The 20241-nt window shown below is 41.1% G+C and overlaps 1 protein-coding gene across 3 annotated transcripts in view; it reads right to left on the bottom strand.

The window, feature by feature from the left end:
* The window catches only part of SS18 (SS18 subunit of BAF chromatin remodeling complex), a 46453-nt gene extending 28808 nt beyond the window's left edge, over positions 1 to 17645 (bottom strand). Inside the window, exons 1-3 of one of the 3 annotated variants that reach the window (XM_074820504.1) lie at positions 17335 to 17645; positions 14063 to 14139; positions 12657 to 12741 (exon numbers count right to left, since the gene is read on the bottom strand). In XM_074820504.1, coding sequence (XP_074676605.1) covers positions 12657 to 12741; positions 14063 to 14139; positions 17335 to 17403 — 231 coding nt within the window. In that variant the 5' untranslated portion in view covers positions 17404 to 17645. The remainder of the gene's footprint in view (positions 1 to 12656; positions 12742 to 14062; positions 14140 to 17334) is intronic. The other 2 variants (XM_074820514.1, XM_074820507.1) reach the window with 2 other exon arrangements.
* Positions 17646 to 20241: the final 2596 nt, after the last annotated feature.

The following is a 20241-nucleotide window of genomic DNA, read 5'->3' as shown; positions in this document are numbered from 1 at the left end:
AAAATATTAGATCATACCTAGGTTTTTGCTATCCTGCAGGTGTTATTGCACAAAACCAGGCATGCACTTATGCATGGAAAGATGGCCGAAAATAACCCTGCAAAGATTACTTGAGACAAAACTATAAATTCCAACTCTGAAATTTATTCTGTAAGTTTTCAAAACAACTATCATTTAACTTTAAGACAAACACCGCAGTGATCAAAAAACAGCATTGAGAGCGCAAACATTCGACAGGGGAAGAATTATTAAGGATTCTAAAAATCCCATTAGAAACAAAAAACGGCAGGAGACTTCACAAACCACACAGAATTGAGAGAACTGAGGGGGTAATTAAAACCACCGGAAAAGGGACTACCAGAAAATAATTTAGCAAGAGAAGCTTCTGGATATGGAAACAGCCCAAAGACCTGTAATGAACCCATTTCAGATTATGGAAATAATGCAAGAAAAAGGTCCAAGCTGCTAACAAATTCAATCTTTCATTAAAATAAACTACCCCATAAGATGACTACAAGGTAGATGATCACTGTACCTCTTTTTATAAAAAAGTAGTGGGACAAATTCTAGGAATCATAAATCTGTGAGGCTTGTTCCCCAAGCTACAAGTAAATCAATGAAAATAATTAGAGCATTACAAAATTCTGATTACAAAATAAAGATGAGTTAGTAATACAGGGAAGTCTTATCTTTCTGATCTACTAGAAATTTTAAAAAATATGAATTAAACCACTTAGCTGAATATTTAACAAAAACTTCTTAATACAAGTTTTTTGACAAAGCCTTTTGGAGAAGTATGTTGTGCAGGGGTACACACTTTCACTGATCAGAAACTGCCCAAAGGGATGAAATAAGTGATAACTTTACACAAAGTTCAAAGGACAAAGGAACATACAGAGGACCCCTGAAAATATTGGTTAGTAAATGTCAACATCTGAAGGTGTTGACACATTAATTACTGAAAACTGTGGAAGAAAGAATAAGCCAGGTGAAATTCAACATGGAAAATATACGACAATTACACAAGAATTTTGAACCACTCTTTCTTCAGAAGGAGGAAACTCCTACTGTAACTTAACCAGGAAAAAATAAAAAGAATTGACCACTACTCAGCCATTTAGGTGGGAAAAATAAAAAAATAATCCATGAAAACTATTCATAATACCTGTGTTCACTTACTGATTATCTGCAGTACTTGATATATCAAAAGGGTGGTACAATATGCAAAAAAAAAAAGTGTCATGGTATTTGTGATCATTATACATGTTCAGTTTGAGAAAAGCAATCACAAAAAGATACTGTAAAAATCAGAAAGATTCCAAAGACAGGAAACCAGTGATTAAAGACTTTCAATGTTATCACCTGAAACAAGTCAAAAAGGACAGATTTTTTTTTTTTTCCATCAAAAGGAAATGAATGTAAGAGGATATGACAGAAATACAATCTAATGTATGATACATACAAAAAGTAGATCATCCAATTTACGCTTTAACAACAAAGAAAACCCCAGGAGAATAGTCAATAAATTGAGGAATAACATTAAACATACAAGACACCACATAAATCATATAAACCTGAGGAATTCATCAACACAAGACACTAGAACAAAGTTTAAATCAGATTCAGAGATAATTACACATGCATATATGCAATCAAAACAGTTATGTTATATAGGATATTTTAAAAGCGTGTTACAATCCTTCATGTCAGGGTCATAAACCAATCACTATCTGATAGTAATTAAAAAGAAATGTCTCCTGCAGATATAATTATTCCCCAGTGAAACTCCTCCAGAGTATTTTTCTACTGGCTGCAGCCAAAAGAAAACAAGAAAAAATTGTTTTAAAATGACAACTTCCCTATTTCTATCAGAGTTGATCCAGGTTTTTAAAGGTAATAAACTTTTTTAAAATCAGCTTTAATTTAAAAAAAACAAACAAGCAAAAAAAAACCCCACCAAAAACCCACAGAAACCTGGGTCATTGAACCTTTTTTGTTCTTACAGAAGTTAACAAAATTGACTATCCCCATATCCCCCTAATATGCACTACACATGATAAAGACCTTTTAAAATACAAATACACAGTATTCAAAAGCCAAATACTAGAAAAAGAAAAAAGAAAAACAAACTCCCCACCCTTTGTGAAAGGAAAGTTACCTAACATGAACCCTACCCATTCAGTCTAGATATGAAGGGTGAAATGACATCCAAATGTAGTCAGGTTAACAGTACCAAAGGAAAGCCTACTTCCCTCCTCCTGCTGGATGAGTGACAGAATAGAATGGAAATTAAAATCACTGCTGATTTTATTCCAATTATGACATAGAAAATGTGAAAATATTTTACGATCAGTAAAAAGTAAATTAAAGAATTAGAAGTAAGATGTTAAGACACAGCCTCACTTGGTAAACACTAATTTTTGGCTCATTCCCCCAAACACACAGATTACAATTTATAGCCGCTATGAGCATTTAAAATTTATCAGAGCATGAAAAAAAAAAAATTATAAGCTATTTTTTTCAACTCTGGAAATCTGAACTGGAAAAAGACTGAAACCAACCTGCAGTTGTAACCAGAAAAAAGAGACAAGAAAAAAAAAAATTAGATTTTAACCGACAACTTTCAAACAAAATCCTCTAAGCTCCAAAGTTATTTGAAAGCATATACTTAAAACAATAGCCAAACTGCATTTTTTTTAGAGGTTTTTCTTTTCAATAATAAATTAGATCAAATCCAAGATAGCAAACAATAAAAGCTGCCATGATGGAATTTTACACCTGGAACTTTCATCTATCATCTCTTCTCTGCCCTATCAGATTTCTCCTACCATCAATAGCAGGTTGAAAGATTTGTTTATGGAACATCTATTGTTATAAAAACTGAGGTAAAATACCAACTCAGTCGTCAATAAAATATAAAAGACAGGAAACACTGTTAAGCACACTAAAACACATTATTGCTAATCAATACAAATAGCAACAGATATTATAAGTACACTATAAAAAATAGAACGTTCTTGAAATTCTCTCAGAATAACAATTAAAAGCAACATGGAACACAAACATAAATCCTTCTTGTCTTTCTAAGAGAAGCTCTAACTCAGGATTTAATCAATCATCTTTGTTTTCAGTTCTCAAACACCATTTTCTGCAAAGCAAAATATCCCATCCCAGGAGGTACCCTGCCCTGCTAATATCACATTGCTAATACCACAGCACCTGTCCCAGTCTCAAAGAACAGTACTCTGGTGATAGGTGGTGATGGCACCTGCAGAGTACTTACCGAGGTGTCAGACTGGGAAATAAGATCATAAAGGAAGACATGTTTCAGATCTGAAAGAGGCGAGATTTATTTAATTGGGTTACAATTCTTCTACGAGGTGCAGGGTGTTCTAGTACTAAGTGTACCTTAAATGAAAAAAATAAAGAACCTATATCAATTCTCAGCAAGTGTAATATTTGGGCGTAGGGAGGATTTCTACGTGAAAAGCATTTACAATCATGTCTAAATAGCAAAGTTAATTACAAATGTAATTTGTGCTCTCACTTGGAGTACCAGTTGTGACACTAGCAGTAAGGAATTCTAAATTTAGAATGACAACCAGTATCGAAATCTCGATTTACACCAGTATCTTCAAAAATCTGAGAAACTCTGTCTTAATATTTGAACAAAATGTTAAAATAGCGCATAATGTAATACTTAAACTCTTCATTTAAGGAGGAAATTGGAATCCTTAGTTGTTTCAAATTGCATATATCACTGTATAAAAATATTTCACTGTACACATATTCTTTAGCATCATTTTAACCAGAAAATTTAACTCTAAAATACTTGGTGTTCACGTATCAATAGCTCTTCTGATACTTAAAAAATAATCACACAAAATTCTTAACTCTTGACATAACTAGAAATTATTTAAATTGAAAGTTAAATAATCTGGGACGAATTCAGACGGCTTTCTTTTAAGTGACTAGGAATAACTTAACTGTGGACATTAACTTGGGGAACACTGAGCTATAGAAACTAGACAACTTCAGAGGTACTCTATAATTCCGCCATAAAATGCAGTTCATATCTGTCGTCAAAAGCAGGAGCTTTCTGTTCCACAGCTGTTTACCTCCTGCCTCTTTGGCTTTTAAGACAGTTTAATGTCTGGTTCAATATTTACAGGTTTTGCTTGCATTTAGTAACCTAAGAGAAAATTCCACCTCTATTCCAGCTAGCAGGCCTTATGTAAACTCAATTAAAGCAGAAAGAATCCTGCAGAACCCTCGAAGCATTTCACTGGGGAAACAGCAAAACCATAGAGGCTAAAAGACTCGGCATCTATGTTACCAGACTGCCTCGTACAGCTCTCAGCAAACTGCCTAGGGTTGAAATAGGTATTTATTGTGCAGATACTGTACTACAGAGAGGCAAATCACACCTTCAAGTATGAAAGAATTACACTTTAGAGCATACTCCTATTTCAAATTGGCTGCTGTTTTTACTGATTTCTAAATCAGCCACAGAAGTTAGTAGGCAATATAAGTAGTTTTTTGTGTGCAGTGCACTAGCTCCCCATGTGGACACACCTGATTAGCAATACATGCAAAGTAGCTTACGGAAGTTAGTGTGATCCTCTCATTTAAAGTGGAGTACACTAGTGGTCTATTAATTCACTCCTAATATGCTAACAACTTAAATTCCCATATTTTGATCATTATTTTTTTTTTAGTGGAATTGCTGGCTCCCTCCAGCAGCACTCCATCTCCCAATACTACCCTTCCAGTTGCGCCAGCACAGCCATTTGCATAGCCATGCGGTTAATCTGAACTAATCCAGAACAAAAATATCCCCCTTTCCACCTAATCAATCTGGACTGATTCTCCAGACTGGTTCATCATACAACAGCTTTAAAACATCACACAGCAGAACTGCAGGTGATGAGAGTACAGCTTGGGTTATGTCAGCATAACCATTACTATCAAAAAGAAACTTGTCAAACAACAGCCAGACTTCTTCCCGACATTTAAAAGCCTCTCTGGAGCAAAACCAACAACCTGGAAAAGTTATTTTTATTCTAAGACCCATGGTATACGTGGATAAACTGAGGATCCACAATCTGAAAATTCTTTTAGAAATGCAGCATACCCAATTCTCTTTTGCTAAAGCAGTATTAGCAAAAGATGTGTATCAACACAAGGACTGGTGTTGTTACAGAGATGGAACAAACAGGCTAAGGGAGAAACAGCCCACAAAACTTAAATCATAGTAAATTTGGTTGTTTTACCTTTAAGTCTTCTAAAAGGCTTGTACTACTGACAATTTTACAAGATTTCCTTCCCGTCATAAGCAGTTTTTTCAGTTTCCTGTAGAAGCGATGGATATGTTCTTTTATGCTCCAAGCCCCCCAAAAAAAAGAATCTGAGCAGCTATTTGTAAAGCTAGTTCTCTTTCGGTTCATATCCCATAAACACATTTCTACATAAAATGAACATGTAGGCAATCAGAGTGTTCATTAAGAGGTCAGAAGTCAAATAGCATGCAAAGCCTCCAAAGAAAGAAAATGTATACAGATAATCACATGCTGGCCTTGGAGCAAAGACAATGAAGTGATACAGACACACTAGACCTCTCTATAACCACTTACACAACTAGATCATAATGCATTGCTTTTACGACTGGTTATTGCAGTCATTCTTAAGAACTAGGCTACTGACAGCAATTAAGAATTAAATCTCATCTCTAACGGACCTGTAATACTGTACAACTTCAGGAAAAGTCTTTATTTACAATTTTGTTCAAAGTAGTGAGTCTCTGAGATCACTAATGAATTCTTAGGAGTAATGTGGTACAACAACATGAACCTAAATATACCACATCTCCCATTCTTTAGTGACAAAGCCTAAGTAATGGGGGCTAGAGGCTATTACCAAAGGAGGCTTACCCCATGTGTTTCTTGCTCACAAAACACAGGAAATATTTTTTGCTATGCAAACTCAACATAGCAAATACAAAGGTAGAGTATGAAGAGTGGGAGAAAGGAACAATTTAAGAAATTATGTTCCTTAAGGAGGATGAAAGCACAAATAGATCAGCTTTTATCAGTTATGGATTTGCAGTAGCTTGATAGTCTCTAGTAACAGTACAGCAATGTGAAGCTTAATTTCTTTTACCCATCCCAACCACAGGGGCTCTACTTGCCTCTCATTTGAACAGCAGCAGGGAAGTTCCTTGGAGTGTACTTGCATAATATGGTAGGTATGAAATGCAACATCTTTCCTCCCTTCCTCAAAAAATCTACTACCTAATGTTTCACTTTTAAAAAGTCTTTAGAAATTATTATGATTTTTGAAAACTGTTTAACAAACATTTAAACAGAGCAATTATTCTTCGAAATCCAAGCTCCGCTTCTGACTAATAGCTCGCTCCTGTCCTCTTGACAGGAAACGCTCAACCTTTCTTTTGCTCTGTTCTCTATTAATTCAGTTTACAAATAGCTGAACTTGAATTTGGCATGGACCTGTGTTCCAGAAGACTAACGCAGAATAATACATCATACCGCTTTGTGTATCTGCTTTAAAACTAATTTAATCAACACACTAACATTCAATATACACAGAATTAAGCCAGAGGTTTAAAGACCGATACCAGCTGTGATCAGCACAAAAGCAGGTACCATAAACAGACTCTCTGCTGTACTACCACAGATATCAGACTTTCTCAGGCATTTGGAACATAACTGGACAAGAATTCTATTAATTTAGGATTCCTCTCATCTTCAGTAACAGGAGTTTTATTTGCAAATTTTATTTTAAGCTATTAAAACTGAGCCACATTTTTCTTTTCTGGATGCCATCTTGCTTTTTTCAAGAAAAACAGTATCAAGATAATTCAATTAACATGTATATTTCAGACAACTTCTGTGTTCAAAATGAAGGCTACTAAAAAAGCAGAGCATGCTGTTCAGTTCCTAAGACTCTCAGTTGTTTCTACAAACTAATCTCATCACAAGTACATTAAAACCATAGATTGAACACTACCCCTTTGAAAAATACTGAAGAGTATTTAAGATCATATGAGGCTTTCCACTGAGTAAAACCATTCTTTCATTGAAGACTCCTATTTAGCCACCTGAATGCTGCAGCTTTAAAAAAACAAACTAAAAAAAACCCCAAACCCCATCTTCCAATAAAGAAACGTTTTAGTCAGTGCTAGTAATGCTGTTTAGTGGTTCTACCTCTTGAAGCAGTACCCTGGTTTCAGCTGGGGTAATTTTCTTCCTAATAGCTGGTACAGCGCTGTGGTTTGGATTTAGTCTGAGAATGATATTGATAACACACAGTTTTAGTTGTTGCTAACTAGCACTTATCCTAAATTAAGGATTTTTCAGCTTCCCATGTTCTGCCAGCAAGTAAGGTGCACAAAATGGTCAGGCGTTGGTCAGCAGGTGGTGAGCAATTACATTGTGCATCTCTTTTCTTGGGTTCTATTTCTCTCTTTTTATTATATTCCTTTTCATTATAATTATTATATTTTATTATTACTATATTTTGAGTTATTAAACTGAGTTTTACTTTCTTCTGATTCTCCTCCCCATCCAACTGGGAACAGGGAGCAGATGGCAGGGGTTAAACCACGACAAGCAGTTTCTTCAAAAGTAACCAGCATTTCAGTGTTTGTTGATGTGGGGTGTTTATATGAGGCAATCACCATTTTATATAGGAGTGTTTTGTAACTAAAAGGGCATGGACTCTGCCTTAGTCTGTATGACAAGTCCAGGAACAGCATACATAAGGGATTTCACAAGCCCTACAAAAAGCATCAGTTTTGAGAGAAGTATCTCAAGCAAAAAAATATTTATTAATAAATGTATTTATAACCTTTCTGATATTAATAAACAATTTGATGTGAATATTTCTCTACTACTCAGACACAATGAGTTTTCTTGGAAGTCACTTCATACAGAATTTAGCTTGCTACTGGAAGAAACTGGCACTGTCAATATAAAAGAAAACTAGTACATTATAGAAGCAATAATCCTAAGTACTTATTTCCATTACCTTCTTGAAATACACACTGAAATCAAGTGCTCTGCATGCTGACAGAAGGCAAGTTGCATTACATAAGAAAAACTCTGAAAAAAAAAGATCACTTTTTCTGTGTTTAAAAACAACAAAACAAATGTTCCCAATCAAATAACCCTGCAGACCTCAGTATTTGCCTGTTAAAAAACTAATGCCAAAATGAGAAGGCTGGAGTGCATGACAAAGTTTCCCCTCTACTTTTCCCAGTAAAGTGATGGTCATGGGTTACAAGTATCATAAATCTTTGGCATCTGTGCTGGGTTTGTGTGGCAGGGTTCTTGGTAGTGGGTGGGTGGGGGCTATAACAGTGGTCCCCTGTGAGAAGCTTCTCAAAGCTTCCCCAGCTCCAGGTTGGACTCTCCTCTGGCCAAAGCCGGGCCAGTTAGCAACAGTGGCTGCGCCTCTGTGATAACATATTTAAGAAGGGGAACCGGTGAGCTGGGGGGACTTGGAGGAGGAGTTACAAGAAGGACACCTATGCAAACACCGAGGTCAGTGGAAGGAATAAGGAAGGAAGGGGGGGATGTGCACCTGGAGCATGGAGCCCCTTTGTATCCCGTGGTGAGACAGCAGGGCCACCCTCCTGCCACCCATGGGGGTCACCAGAGGAGCAGAGATTCACCTGCAGCCTGTGGAGGAGCCCCGGGACCCTGAGGGAAGAAGCAGGCCCCGCTGTCTTAGTTCATGCTGTTGTAGTTCATCACTGGGAGGTCTGCAACACGTGGAGGTGACCCACGAACACAATGCATCCCGTGGGGAGGATTCACAGTGGAGAGAGTTTGTGGAGGGCTGCCTGCCGTGAGAGGGACTCCACGTGGAGCAGGGGGAAGAATGCACAAGAGTGCTTCCCCCCACCACCTTGGAGGAAGAAGCAGCAGAATGACTGCACCCCCATCCCCTGCGCCACTGGGGGAGGAAGGGGAGGAAGTAGAGATACCGGGAACAAAGCTGAGCCCAGAAGTAGTAAGGGGCGGGAGGAGGTGTTTTTAAGATATGGTAACGCTTCTCACTGTCCCATTCTGTCTGTTAAGTGTCATTGTTGTTAGTGCTTTGTTTTCCTCCCCTAACGAGCCTGTCTTCTGCCTGTGACCTCCCTGTCCTTATCTCTATTCCAGAGCCTTCTGATTCATCTTTCTCCTTCACAGGGCTGGGGGTGGAAGGGGTGAGTGAACAGCTGCATGGTGCTCAGTTGCCCTCTGGGCTCAAACCACGACAGCATCTTATAAATTTGGCAAAATTATAAATTTGGCAAAATGAAGACACATGGGGGAGGGAAAATGTCCAAGTGAAAAATCTGTTGGTTTTTTTTACTCAATAGTTTGCAATGACTTTTTAATGCTACTAAAACACTCTCAAGAAAACAAATAAATAAAAGTGGGGGAGGATAAGATGCCTGTTCTGCAGTTTGATATTTCATGTCTTTAGAAACACACACACACAGAGTACTTCATTACTATTTTTTGGAGGTTCTCTTGGAAGCCCCAGTAGCAAACTTTAATTGCATCTTTGCTCTCTACAGTTCAAGGAGACTTAATACTTTGCTGTTGCCTCCCTCAAAAGTAGCACCAATGAAAATTAAAAGAACACAACAGCGTTGTGTTCCTCACCTTACAAGCCCTTTTGGGGAAGCTAGCTTATTCCATGTGGTAGTGCTAAGTAGACTTCCGACTGCTGTCCAAGAAATAGAGTACCTGCCATAACTGGGAAAGAGGCAGTAAAAAGGTGCATCAACTTCATATGTGGACTTAGCCACCACTGTTGTCCAGCTGGGAAGACACTCCAGAACAGCCCTGCCCTTAATAATGCTGCTGTTCACATGGCTGAGAAAAGACCGGTTGACTCAAGGAGATTAACCTCGCACTACTTTTGTCTTCTGACACGAAGGAAGGTCTCTTACCCCAGAAGTCATAATTTAATACTGTAAATTCACCATGCATACAAAGACAACAGAAGCTTTGTTATGACACTGGAGTTTCAAAGTCTTCCCAGTTCCCTTTACCCACACCCTGCAATACTTGCTTCACCTGTTTCACTGTGTCCTCACTTCCAGGCCCCCTTTATAGCACCTCTCTGCACAACAGTTGGTTCACTACAAATTTGTTTAGTATTAGATTTATCTTGTTCATTACAGGTAATACCACACTTTTCTGAAAGGATGTTGATTAGACTAACATATTCTAAAAGATGGGGACAGAGGCACATAAGCTGACTACAAGCATTTTTCCCAACAATATGAAGCATTAAGTCTAAGGAGTATTGTGAGAGGATACAACAAAGCTATTATCAGGTTCAAGTCATTTTAGCTTATGTTAAAAACTTCAACAAACCTGATCATTTACCTCTTTTGTTCAGTGTGAATGCTAACAGCAGTATTCTCTTTTCAACCTCATTTTATCACATAAAGCATTTTATAAGTAGTAATAAATTGTGAAATTTCTTGAGAATGTATTTACCCCATTAAAACAGAAACAAGATAAAACTTTAACAAAAAAAAAAAAAGTATAGCTTACTAGAGGAACAATTTTCCAGATATGAATAGATCAGATACAATCCGACTTCAGAAGCTATCCAGACTCAAGCCCTCCTAAGTCACATGGGAAACTACTGCAATGGTAGTATCATAAAGTTGATGTATTTTACTATTAAAAATAGTAGATGTTTACACACACAATATCTTGGTCCATATTTAACTGCTGCCACCCACAACCCTTGAATTTAGTAAGACTGCTCAACAGCTGACACAGAAGGATGGTGAACAGAAACATAATACTTTCCAGTCAACTTGAGCCTCATCAGTTCTTAAACGGAAAGCCAATAAATGAAAAGAGTCTGAAGTAGTTTATCTTGCATTGAATAAAAGCAGTAGCTCACACATTCTCAAATTCTTCTGGCTAAAATTTGTTGGGAAGACAGAATTTGAAGAATATTTTTCTAAAAACCTCAACAAAAAGTCATTTTATCTGATTACGTTACCACATTTCAGGCAAATCTTCAAACAGATTTGACTTGGTAGTTCAGAGCATCTACACTTAGGTAAGACTGAACATCTAACTTTCATTTTGTATTTTAGTTCAAAAGAACCAAGAAGCTACATTTTATTCCCCCCTCCATTGTCCAAAGGGGACTCCTCCCCTCACCCCCCAAACAAAACCACACTATGCTATTTTCTCACTATTGTGGAATATTCCTCACACTGACGTTCAGAAATGCACTTTAGTCCTGATCTGCTAAAGCCTTTCCCAGTCCTATCTTCATTTTCTTTTAAGAAGAGAATGTCATCACATTCAACTTTAAGAACAGGGCTGTTCACCAGGGACTAGGATAAGGTCAAATTAATTTCCAGTTGTCATCAGAACCAGGATATGAATTAAGCCTTCAAAAACATATTAGTTGAGTAATACACACAGCCCTCTTAAAGATTTCTTTCCCGCCCCCTCAGCTACAAGCATGGATTTATAAAAAGAGAAGCCTCTACAGGCACAACAGGTTGGACATAATGAAGCACTGTTTCTATAGTCCTCTAGGTGCCAACTTGAAAGGATGCTTCGCTAGTAGCAATGATTGGAGAACACTTCTCCAGAGACCAAAGAAAAAGTAATTCAATTTCAGCTGGTGAAAACTAGTATCTAGGAATGGCTGTTTTATAGACATTCTTTTTAGCTTCATATTACAGAAATGAATCAAGACTATATTAATTCAAGAAAAGTCTTATTACCAAAAAACAAAGAACTTCCTTGTGTTACTCACAATGAACTCCCCAAGCTTTCCAATTATCACAAAAAGCAAACAGATAGCAAGCTATTTTAATGTTTGTTGTAGCTTTCCTTACTGTTCTATGTACAATGGAAGGGGAAAAAATTTGAGGTATGGTATAAAATAAAGAGTTCAGGAATACAAACTCGGAAAACTCCAGATTAAAAAAAAAAAAGATAGCAAGTATTATCCAAGAAACAGTTCATTTTTAAAGCAATGCAGTTAAGTTTCAAGTTAAGCCTGTGCAACCTTATTTCTTGCATATTATCATCATCCGCCTTAAAAAAGGTTGCTTTCTGATACAGGAGAGAGGCAAAGAATTTGAGACTCACCTAGAGTACAGAAAAGCAGACAAAGATTTACCCAACCTTGTTCCACTGAAGCAAAAGAATGGATGATATTCCAGAAAAAAATTTTTAAAAAAATTTTTTAAATCCCATCTTCCCCCTGCCTTTCCCTAACATAAGAGGAAAAACAGGGTACTGTTGTGGGAGCTGACTAAAAGCCACACCACTAGTGCTCTTAGTTGAGGAAAAAAAAACCCAAACTACAACTTAAGACCATCTTATGCCACACGCCAGATACTCTGAATTAAACATGCAGCGCACAGGTTACCAGTCTTCAGTTAAACAAGTCAGATCTTGAGCAAGACCTCAGCAGTAAAGTTACTCCCAATACAGCATGAAGAGACACTACATCTTGTATTCACTGTAGAATAAATCAAGAGCTTAATGTTTGGTCATTGCCTCAAACACTTCTGCTTGGTTAGGGGTTTTTTCTTCCAGGAACCCAAACAAAATCTATTCCCTACATTTACACTATTTTGTACTTACTGCTGGTAGTAGAGACTGCATGTTCTGGTTGGAGTCAGCTATAGTTGCTAGGTAAACCAAGTTTGTATGCAGCATCTGCTGGTATCTATCAAAATAAACAAAAGCAAAACAGATCTTAAGTCATGAATACAATAACATCAGAATTTACTTTCATTTACATATGTAAGGAAAGCTACCTATATAAAACAAGATTCAAGACATTTACAAGAGTACCATTATTGGGAATCATAAGCTTTCTCCCTCACGCTTACCTATTACCCAATCTCTTCCAACTTCTCCATCAAATCTGTGCCTGTATCTTCTCTACAGCTTCCATCTTGCTATGAAAATCTAAAGCTGTGTGAGACTGTTTTCACCTGTTTCACTTCCTGTACCAAACTAAAGTCACCAGGAGACATACAGAGTGTGTGTGTGGCTGTTCGGTGTAATTTCCATCACAAACCCCAGGGAAAGAGAGCTCCTTTTATTATGTCCCCAGATGCAAGATATCATAGATTTATGTGAATCATGACCAAAAGCAGTGCAAACATTTCATCAGGACCCTGAGCTTTGGAAATTTGCTATGGCATCATATTTCTGCTACAGAACCACATTCCAAGGTCTCAACAATTAGCCCACAGTCACAAGAATAACCTTGAAAGCATGAACAGATTATGAATACATAAGTACAGGCTTGCATACAGCTTAATATACTAACTGTGCTACTAAAAGCATTCCCTTAAAGCACAAATACCTACCACTTATGACCTCCACTTCCCGCTCCCAGACTACCAGTTGTCTTAGTAAGGGCTCAAGAGCCACACTGTGATGCCCCATCTGTCACCTACCTGAGTATCTGTCTGATTACAAGGGTACCATGATCATCCCATGCCAGAAAAAAGTAATGGGAAACTACCATTTCCTTAAAATTTACTACTTTAACAGTTCTCTCAGACTACTCTCCAGAGACTCCACTAGACAGCAAGTCCACACGGGATATTCTGGCAAGCCAAGCTTTTAAGACAAGCTTGTTTGTTCTTGGGGAAGTGGTAAACAGGTAGCTTTTAAATATGCCATCAGGAAAAAAGGTCCATTCCCACGATTTTGAAAGGTTTAAGAAGAAAACTACCTCTTTCCCAAAGTGCAATTACAATGCAGAGGGAAAAGGTCTTGGTTATACAGCCCCCATTTTTATAAGCATCATCATCATGACATCAACTTACAGTAGTCAAGTTACAACATTTTAGTGACTGAAGTGATAGCCATACGGCAAATAAAAAAGTAAATTTTAAGCGTAGTATCTGCAGCAATACTCTTCTATTCTTCTATACAGCACAGTTCTCCTACAAGGTGAACTAAACAAATCAAGAATGGTGATCTAGATGGAAATTCACCCAGTCCATAGGAGATTTGGATTAATGTCTTACTGAGAGCATTCAGACGTCTTTCCTTTGTTCTGATAGTCCATTATACACTGAATAAGATGGTTATTTTCATCCAACATCTGAAACGATAAAGAAGTTTAGAGTAAGTTTCACGTTCTTCATGGAAAGAAACTTAAGATAACTTTAGAGTCTTGCTACTCTTCTCAGTTTTTAAAAAGAAACAAAAAAGAAAAGTAGTATTCCAGAAAGTTCAACACAAACCAGTTATTTATAGAACACACTTTTGTTCCCATCTTCCCTCCTCCCCCCATTAGATTTACAGCTCTCAGTTTAAGGGTTTCCAGTCACTATTAAAGCTACATTTGTGAAGCTTCCCATTCAAATACCTATGCTTGTTCTACACCAAGTTCTTACAAGGTTTTCAAAGTTTCCTGTTTCTTCGTTTGATCTCTACAAAGAAACATTCAAAAATTTGTGCCCCAAATCTCCTCTCTCCTGAAGTACACAACTGTTCAAAAATTTAACAATAAAAGACATTGAAACTGCTATTGATAGAAACTGAGCGTACCAGACGGGTTTCTTCCAAGAAAATGGACTGGAAAGCTAGCCCATATTTACATTAAGTATCTCTAATTAAACTGCACTTAATGAATATTATGCATAATGGGCACAATAGATCTATTATACTTCAGAATTGTCCAGGAATATGAACATACGTGATTTACTTTTCTGGAAAAAAAAAAAAGTAGTCCTAAAATCACAGAAAATTGCAGATGCCACAGCTTTTTACAAAAAGCTCACAAATTCAAAGTGTTCCAAGCTTCATAAACAGCAAAAAAATAAAGCCTGGTTTCCTAGAGTTGCACATCCCCACACTCATGTCTTTCTAACCACTCTCCCGCACTCTGATCAGACAAGAGTCAGCAGAACCATGGCTAATCTAAGTTACCAGCCAAGTTACCCAAGTCAACTGAACTAGAAGAAAACTTTACAGCCAAATAGAACATTTTGCATTGATTTATCCCTTTGCTTCCTCTCAGGGGAAAGCTCGCTTAGATCCCTTTACCCAGTTGCTGAATTTCACAGAACTAACAGGATCCTAACCATCTTCAAGACTCTTTTCTTCTTCCAAACATGGTTGAGACCAGTCAAAAGGCTCATGCTTCTACAAGGAATGTACAAACAGCATCATTACATCACATTTATTTCCCTAGGAATCCAACCTAAGCAAATTCTATGGGGGGGGGAGGGAAACAGAGTAGGTACTGACTTCTTTTTTTCCTTCATCTCTACTATGGAAAGGTCATAGAGTCAGAAACCTCATGCAGTCCACCCAGGTCTTCTATCCATGTAAGAATGAGCCAACCAACTAAGTCTTTCTGAAGTCAAACCAGTAATTCACCAGAACTGACTAGAATGATCTCTGAGCAATTATTTTGCCTGAAACTGCTGGATCTGGAAACACTGTCATTAAGCACTAAACACAGACAAAACTGCAGTATTCTGAGTTACTGTTTGAGCCTCAGAAACTAGGCAGAACTGTAGTTGCACACTCTGAAGAGGATCACAGACACTGCTACACAGACACATTCCACAGGTACTAACACCAAGTTTTATAAGAAACACAGTGGCCATTTTCACAAGAAAAATAAGGAAAAAGGAGCTAACACCTTGATACCAAAGTCTAACAGACCATTTGAAAAGGAAGCCTTGAATCAAAGCTCTCTTCTGAATGTCTCCCACTTTCCAGAGGAACTTAAGAGATACTTAAGGCTCAGCAGGCAGGTAGACCTTGACACTGTCAGTCAGATGGTTGCACTCTTCACTGTCCACGTAAGCTGGACGGACCTCTTGGGAGGGGCAGCAGGGAAGGAAGGGAATGCTAGGACCAAGAGGAAAGTAAACAAGGAATACAACTGCATCCTAGATGGGGCTGCAGGCACTGTTTTATACAAGTTTGACTGAGCAATTGCTGATAGAAAATTGAAATAGGTCTTTGAAAGACTTATAAACACCTACCATCAAAAGAGAATTTAGTTTCCAGCTGGATGAAGACACCTCCAGGGCTTCTGACAGTTTACGTACATTACAAAGATTCTTCAGCTTTAACTATACTAGGGTTTTGCCAGCACATCATCATCAAATTAATGGTTTGACTACAGCACAAGAAAAACTTAATTGTCTGCATTCTCCATATGCACCCCAGCAACATGAAGTCTCGACTGACTACCTTTAGGTAGCTTTCCACCCAGGGGGTATGTATTTTTCACGTACACTTCTCAAGCACCGACTTCTGCTACAGTACCCTGGAGTTTTCCATTATAACTCTGGGGTCTTCCTTGAGGTCCTGATCCCTGCAACACCTACCTTGTTGACGCTCTCATTCTCCAGTGAATCAGAGATCAGCCATATCTACCCAAAAGGCTCCTACACAAGGAGCTTGTAGCAATCCAAAATCTATCTGATTCATGGCTATTTACCCTGGTAACAGTGTGAGTCTTCAGTTAAGTTTCTAAACACCATCAAGTTACCAGTCAACTTGAACATGCTCCTTTGCTTCTGCCGATACAAAACATCACGGATTATTACAAATCCTGTATGTGCTTTTCTTTGATTGCTTTAGCGAGTTAACTTGCTCCCTCCCACGTAAGCTTAAATGGAGTCACCCAGAGTCGCTGTCATTGGCTCCGACCATAAGGTTCTTCTTTAATAACACTCGAGGTTTATGGGGGAAGCCTTACTACTAGGCCGACCAAGTTTGGGAGCCGTAGCCGCCGCTCACCCCGTGGAGGCAGAGCCCAAAGCCGGGCAGGGCTTAAAAAAACACCCCGACTGAAGTCCGACTTGCAGGCTCCCCTCACAGAAGGGGGGGTTACTCGACTCCACCGTCTCTCCACGGTATCATGCCGAACCCTTACGGGTTAATTCACGGCCGCGGGAGCGCTCAGGGCGGGGGGGAGCAGAGATGCGGGGAGGGCCCAGAGCCGCGGGGGGGGGGCCCAGAGCCGCGGGGGGGGGGCAGAGACTCGCGGCCTCCGCGCCCCGCCACAGACGTCGCAGCCCGCCCGCTCGGCGCCTCTCCCCGGCCCCGGGACCCCCCCAACAAGTGCTGAAGCGGAGAGAGGCAGCGCCTTGCCGATCTCCTCCACCGGACCGTGCCCCGAGCGCCGCCAGGCCTGGCCCGGCCGCCCCCGCCGTGGCCTTGGCGCTCCGGGGCGCCGCCGCCACCCCCTTCCCCGCGCGGCCCGTCGGTAGGAAGCAGCTGCAGCCCCCGGGGTAGGGGCCAGGCCTGCCGCCTCTCCTCTCGCCCTCACCTTCTGGATGGCGGCCGGCGTGATCTCGCCCTTCCCCCGCTGCCTCGGGGCCGCGAACGCCACCGACATGTCGGGCCGCTACCAGGAGAGTCCGCCCCCGCCGCCCGCTCACGCGCCCCGCGGAACCAGCAGCGGCGGGAGGCGGCGGCGATCCGGGAAGAACGCTGGGCGCGGGGGGCGGGGGCGGCTGCCCAGCGGGACGGCCCATCCCCGTCCCGCCGGGGAAGGGTTAAGGAGGACCGGCTGCTCCTCCCCCTTCCCCGCTGCGAGGGGGGAGCCCCGACGGGGCCGCGGCCGCCTCGTACCGGTCGGCCAAAACCACGGGACCGAGGGTCCGCGCTGCGCCGTTTGAACATGACCTCCCCTTGTCACGCGACCTTCTGGGCTACCCCTTTCCCTCCACGGCGTTGGTACATTCCTGCCCAACGCGCCTCCGCGCCGGACCGGCAGCGAAGTGGTACGGCCGGCGGGGGGGGAGGGGATGGGATGGGAGCGCTGCGGTGCGCACGGTACAGGGGACGCGCGCTGGCTGTGCCGCGCGGCGCGCGCTCCTCCCCCCTCCACTCAGCGCGACACTTGGTTGCACCCGGTGCAGCCCGGCGGGGCGGCCGCGCGGCGCGGGGCGGGGCGCCTCAGGGGGGCGCCGAGGGGCGGGGTCCCCTGGCGAGGCCGCAGCGGTTTCGGCGTGGCTCCGTCGGGCCCGCCCGTGAGGGGGGTTGGCGGTCGTGGGGCCGGTGCTAACCGCCGGGGGAGGTGCCGCTGCTGCCGGGACACTTTTGCCGTTTGCGGTGCCGCTCCGTCAGCATCCGCCGCTGCCAACGCTGGCAGGTGGGGGGAAAAACGAACCATGGAGAAGTTGGAGGGGAGCAGCTGTGCGACCCCCAGGTCGTTGGTGTGGGGCGGCTTTCCCTACCGACCTCGGCGGTTGCAGCTTCCCTGGCGTGAGAGCGGAACGGAGCAAGGAGAAGCAGTTACTGCTGCAACTCTAAATAAATTACGCTGAAAGTGCTAAAATCAGCTTTGATTTTTTTTCACTGCGGCCGCTGGAGGGAATCTCGGTTTCGCCGAAGATCCTCATGTACAAGTTTGTGAAGTCTAAGACTTTTCTACAAGGATGGGAGTTTCACAGTGTAATAGTGAAGTCGATAATCACCAACGAAAGCACTTTTTAAGCCTGCTTTTTCTGAGCACATCCCCTAATCAGCTTGCGTGCTTTTCAGTGCTGCACTACAAGCTGTGATTATCGTCCCCCAGCTTTTCATGAGTTTGATTTTTGCTCTTACTGTGGGTAGAAGCATGTGCTGCTAAAGGAACGCTACTCGGTGACATGACACCACACCACAAGAGGTGAATCTTCTTTACTCGGTGCGTTGCCCTGTTTCTCAGCTGTTGCTGGCTGAGGACCCTGGCTCTTCCCTCAAGCCCTAACCCTTGTGGTTACAGTGCACATTTGTCAGTGGCATCCGTGGCCACCCTGTGGCTGTACAGCTGCTTCCCAACTGGCGTGCTCTCTCCTCAGACTGTTTCTAGGCTGGCACCTTTCCCCAGCCCCATGGAGATTCCTGGCTCTTTATTGCGACTGCCCATCACCCCCTGCTTTTTTCCCTTGACAACCTGTTCCCAGGCTGCTGGCTCCAAGCTGTTCTCGCATCCCTACAGCATCCCCCTCTACAAGGGCCCACCACCTGGGCCTGATGCTCTCTGCTACCAGAATGGCACTGCTTCTGCTCCATCTCTTCAGATTATACAGGACCCTGCGTTGATGTGATGCTAATCTGGCTTGCTCTCCTCTCCAGAAAACGACTCTGGCCCAGTCATGCATGGTCGGTCATGCTAAGGAAGGAGGAACTGTGCCAGGATACCCATTAGGCTGTTTGTGTTTCTAACCATTTTACTCATCACTATGGTATCTGGGTCCATTTTTTGGACTAGCAGGTTGGTTTTTTTCTGTCTCCCACCCACTTTGTCATCATCATCACTATTATACTTGCAGGAAGCCAAAAGCAAAGAAAGAAAGGGTTGGAGAAACCTGGTTTTTCTAAAGTCGATGCGCTTCACGGTGACTCATGGTTATTATTGTGTGATCTTGGAGTGAACTCATAGGATAACTGTCATAATAGCTCTGTGCTCAAACTGATACTATTTCTAGTTACTACAAACACAACAAAGAGTCCTAAGAATGAAGAATGCAGACAGTCGTGGCCAAAACAGCACGTAATCAGGAGGTACCATCTCCTAGCCAGTTGCAAATAGAATTACGAGGACGTATTTCTTCAGCAGAAGTATGTACTTGGCTCTGGAGAACTGGTGAGGTGTCTGAAAATGTCCCAAGGCTTCAGGCATCTTCAGCAACTGCAGGGTAAACATCTTCTCATTAAATACTCCGGACACTGGGAATTACACTAAATGTTTTTCTCTTCCCACAAGTATAACTTACCTCGCTCTCATCCTCTGGTTACCCAACCACTCTTTATAAAATATTTTGCATTGGGGTGTCCTGGTGATCACTGCATTTGAGACAATTTGTGTTAGATGTCAGCCACTGCTTTTAAGATCTGAATGTTCCATCGTATTCTCCCACAATTGCAGGTTTTGAGTAGAGGGGAAAAAATAGGCTTGTGGGATACCACAGGTGAGGAACCTTAAATTGAAAGGAGTAATTTCCCAAAATGGTCCAAATTAAATATGTGAAATTTTTTAGTACATTCCTATTTCCATGCAAAATACAGGAGAACAGTGTTTGGAATTCAGCTGTATCAGTTTTTAGACAAAGATATAAGGTCATTACTTCGTAGTAACTAAAACCATATCCGTTGCCTATTTTTGTCTGATGATTAAATTAAATCCATTTTTTCCTCTTTGTAATGATTTTTCACTGATATGTTTAACATTTTGGATCTTCACATT

The sequence above is a fragment of the Strix aluco genome, chromosome 1 (assembly GCF_031877795.1).
Source record: "Strix aluco isolate bStrAlu1 chromosome 1, bStrAlu1.hap1, whole genome shotgun sequence".
NCBI classification, from domain to species: Eukaryota; Metazoa; Chordata; class Aves; order Strigiformes; family Strigidae; genus Strix; species Strix aluco.
The sequence above is the reverse complement of the archived record's forward strand: the minus strand, read 5'-3'. Positions and strand labels throughout refer to the sequence as shown.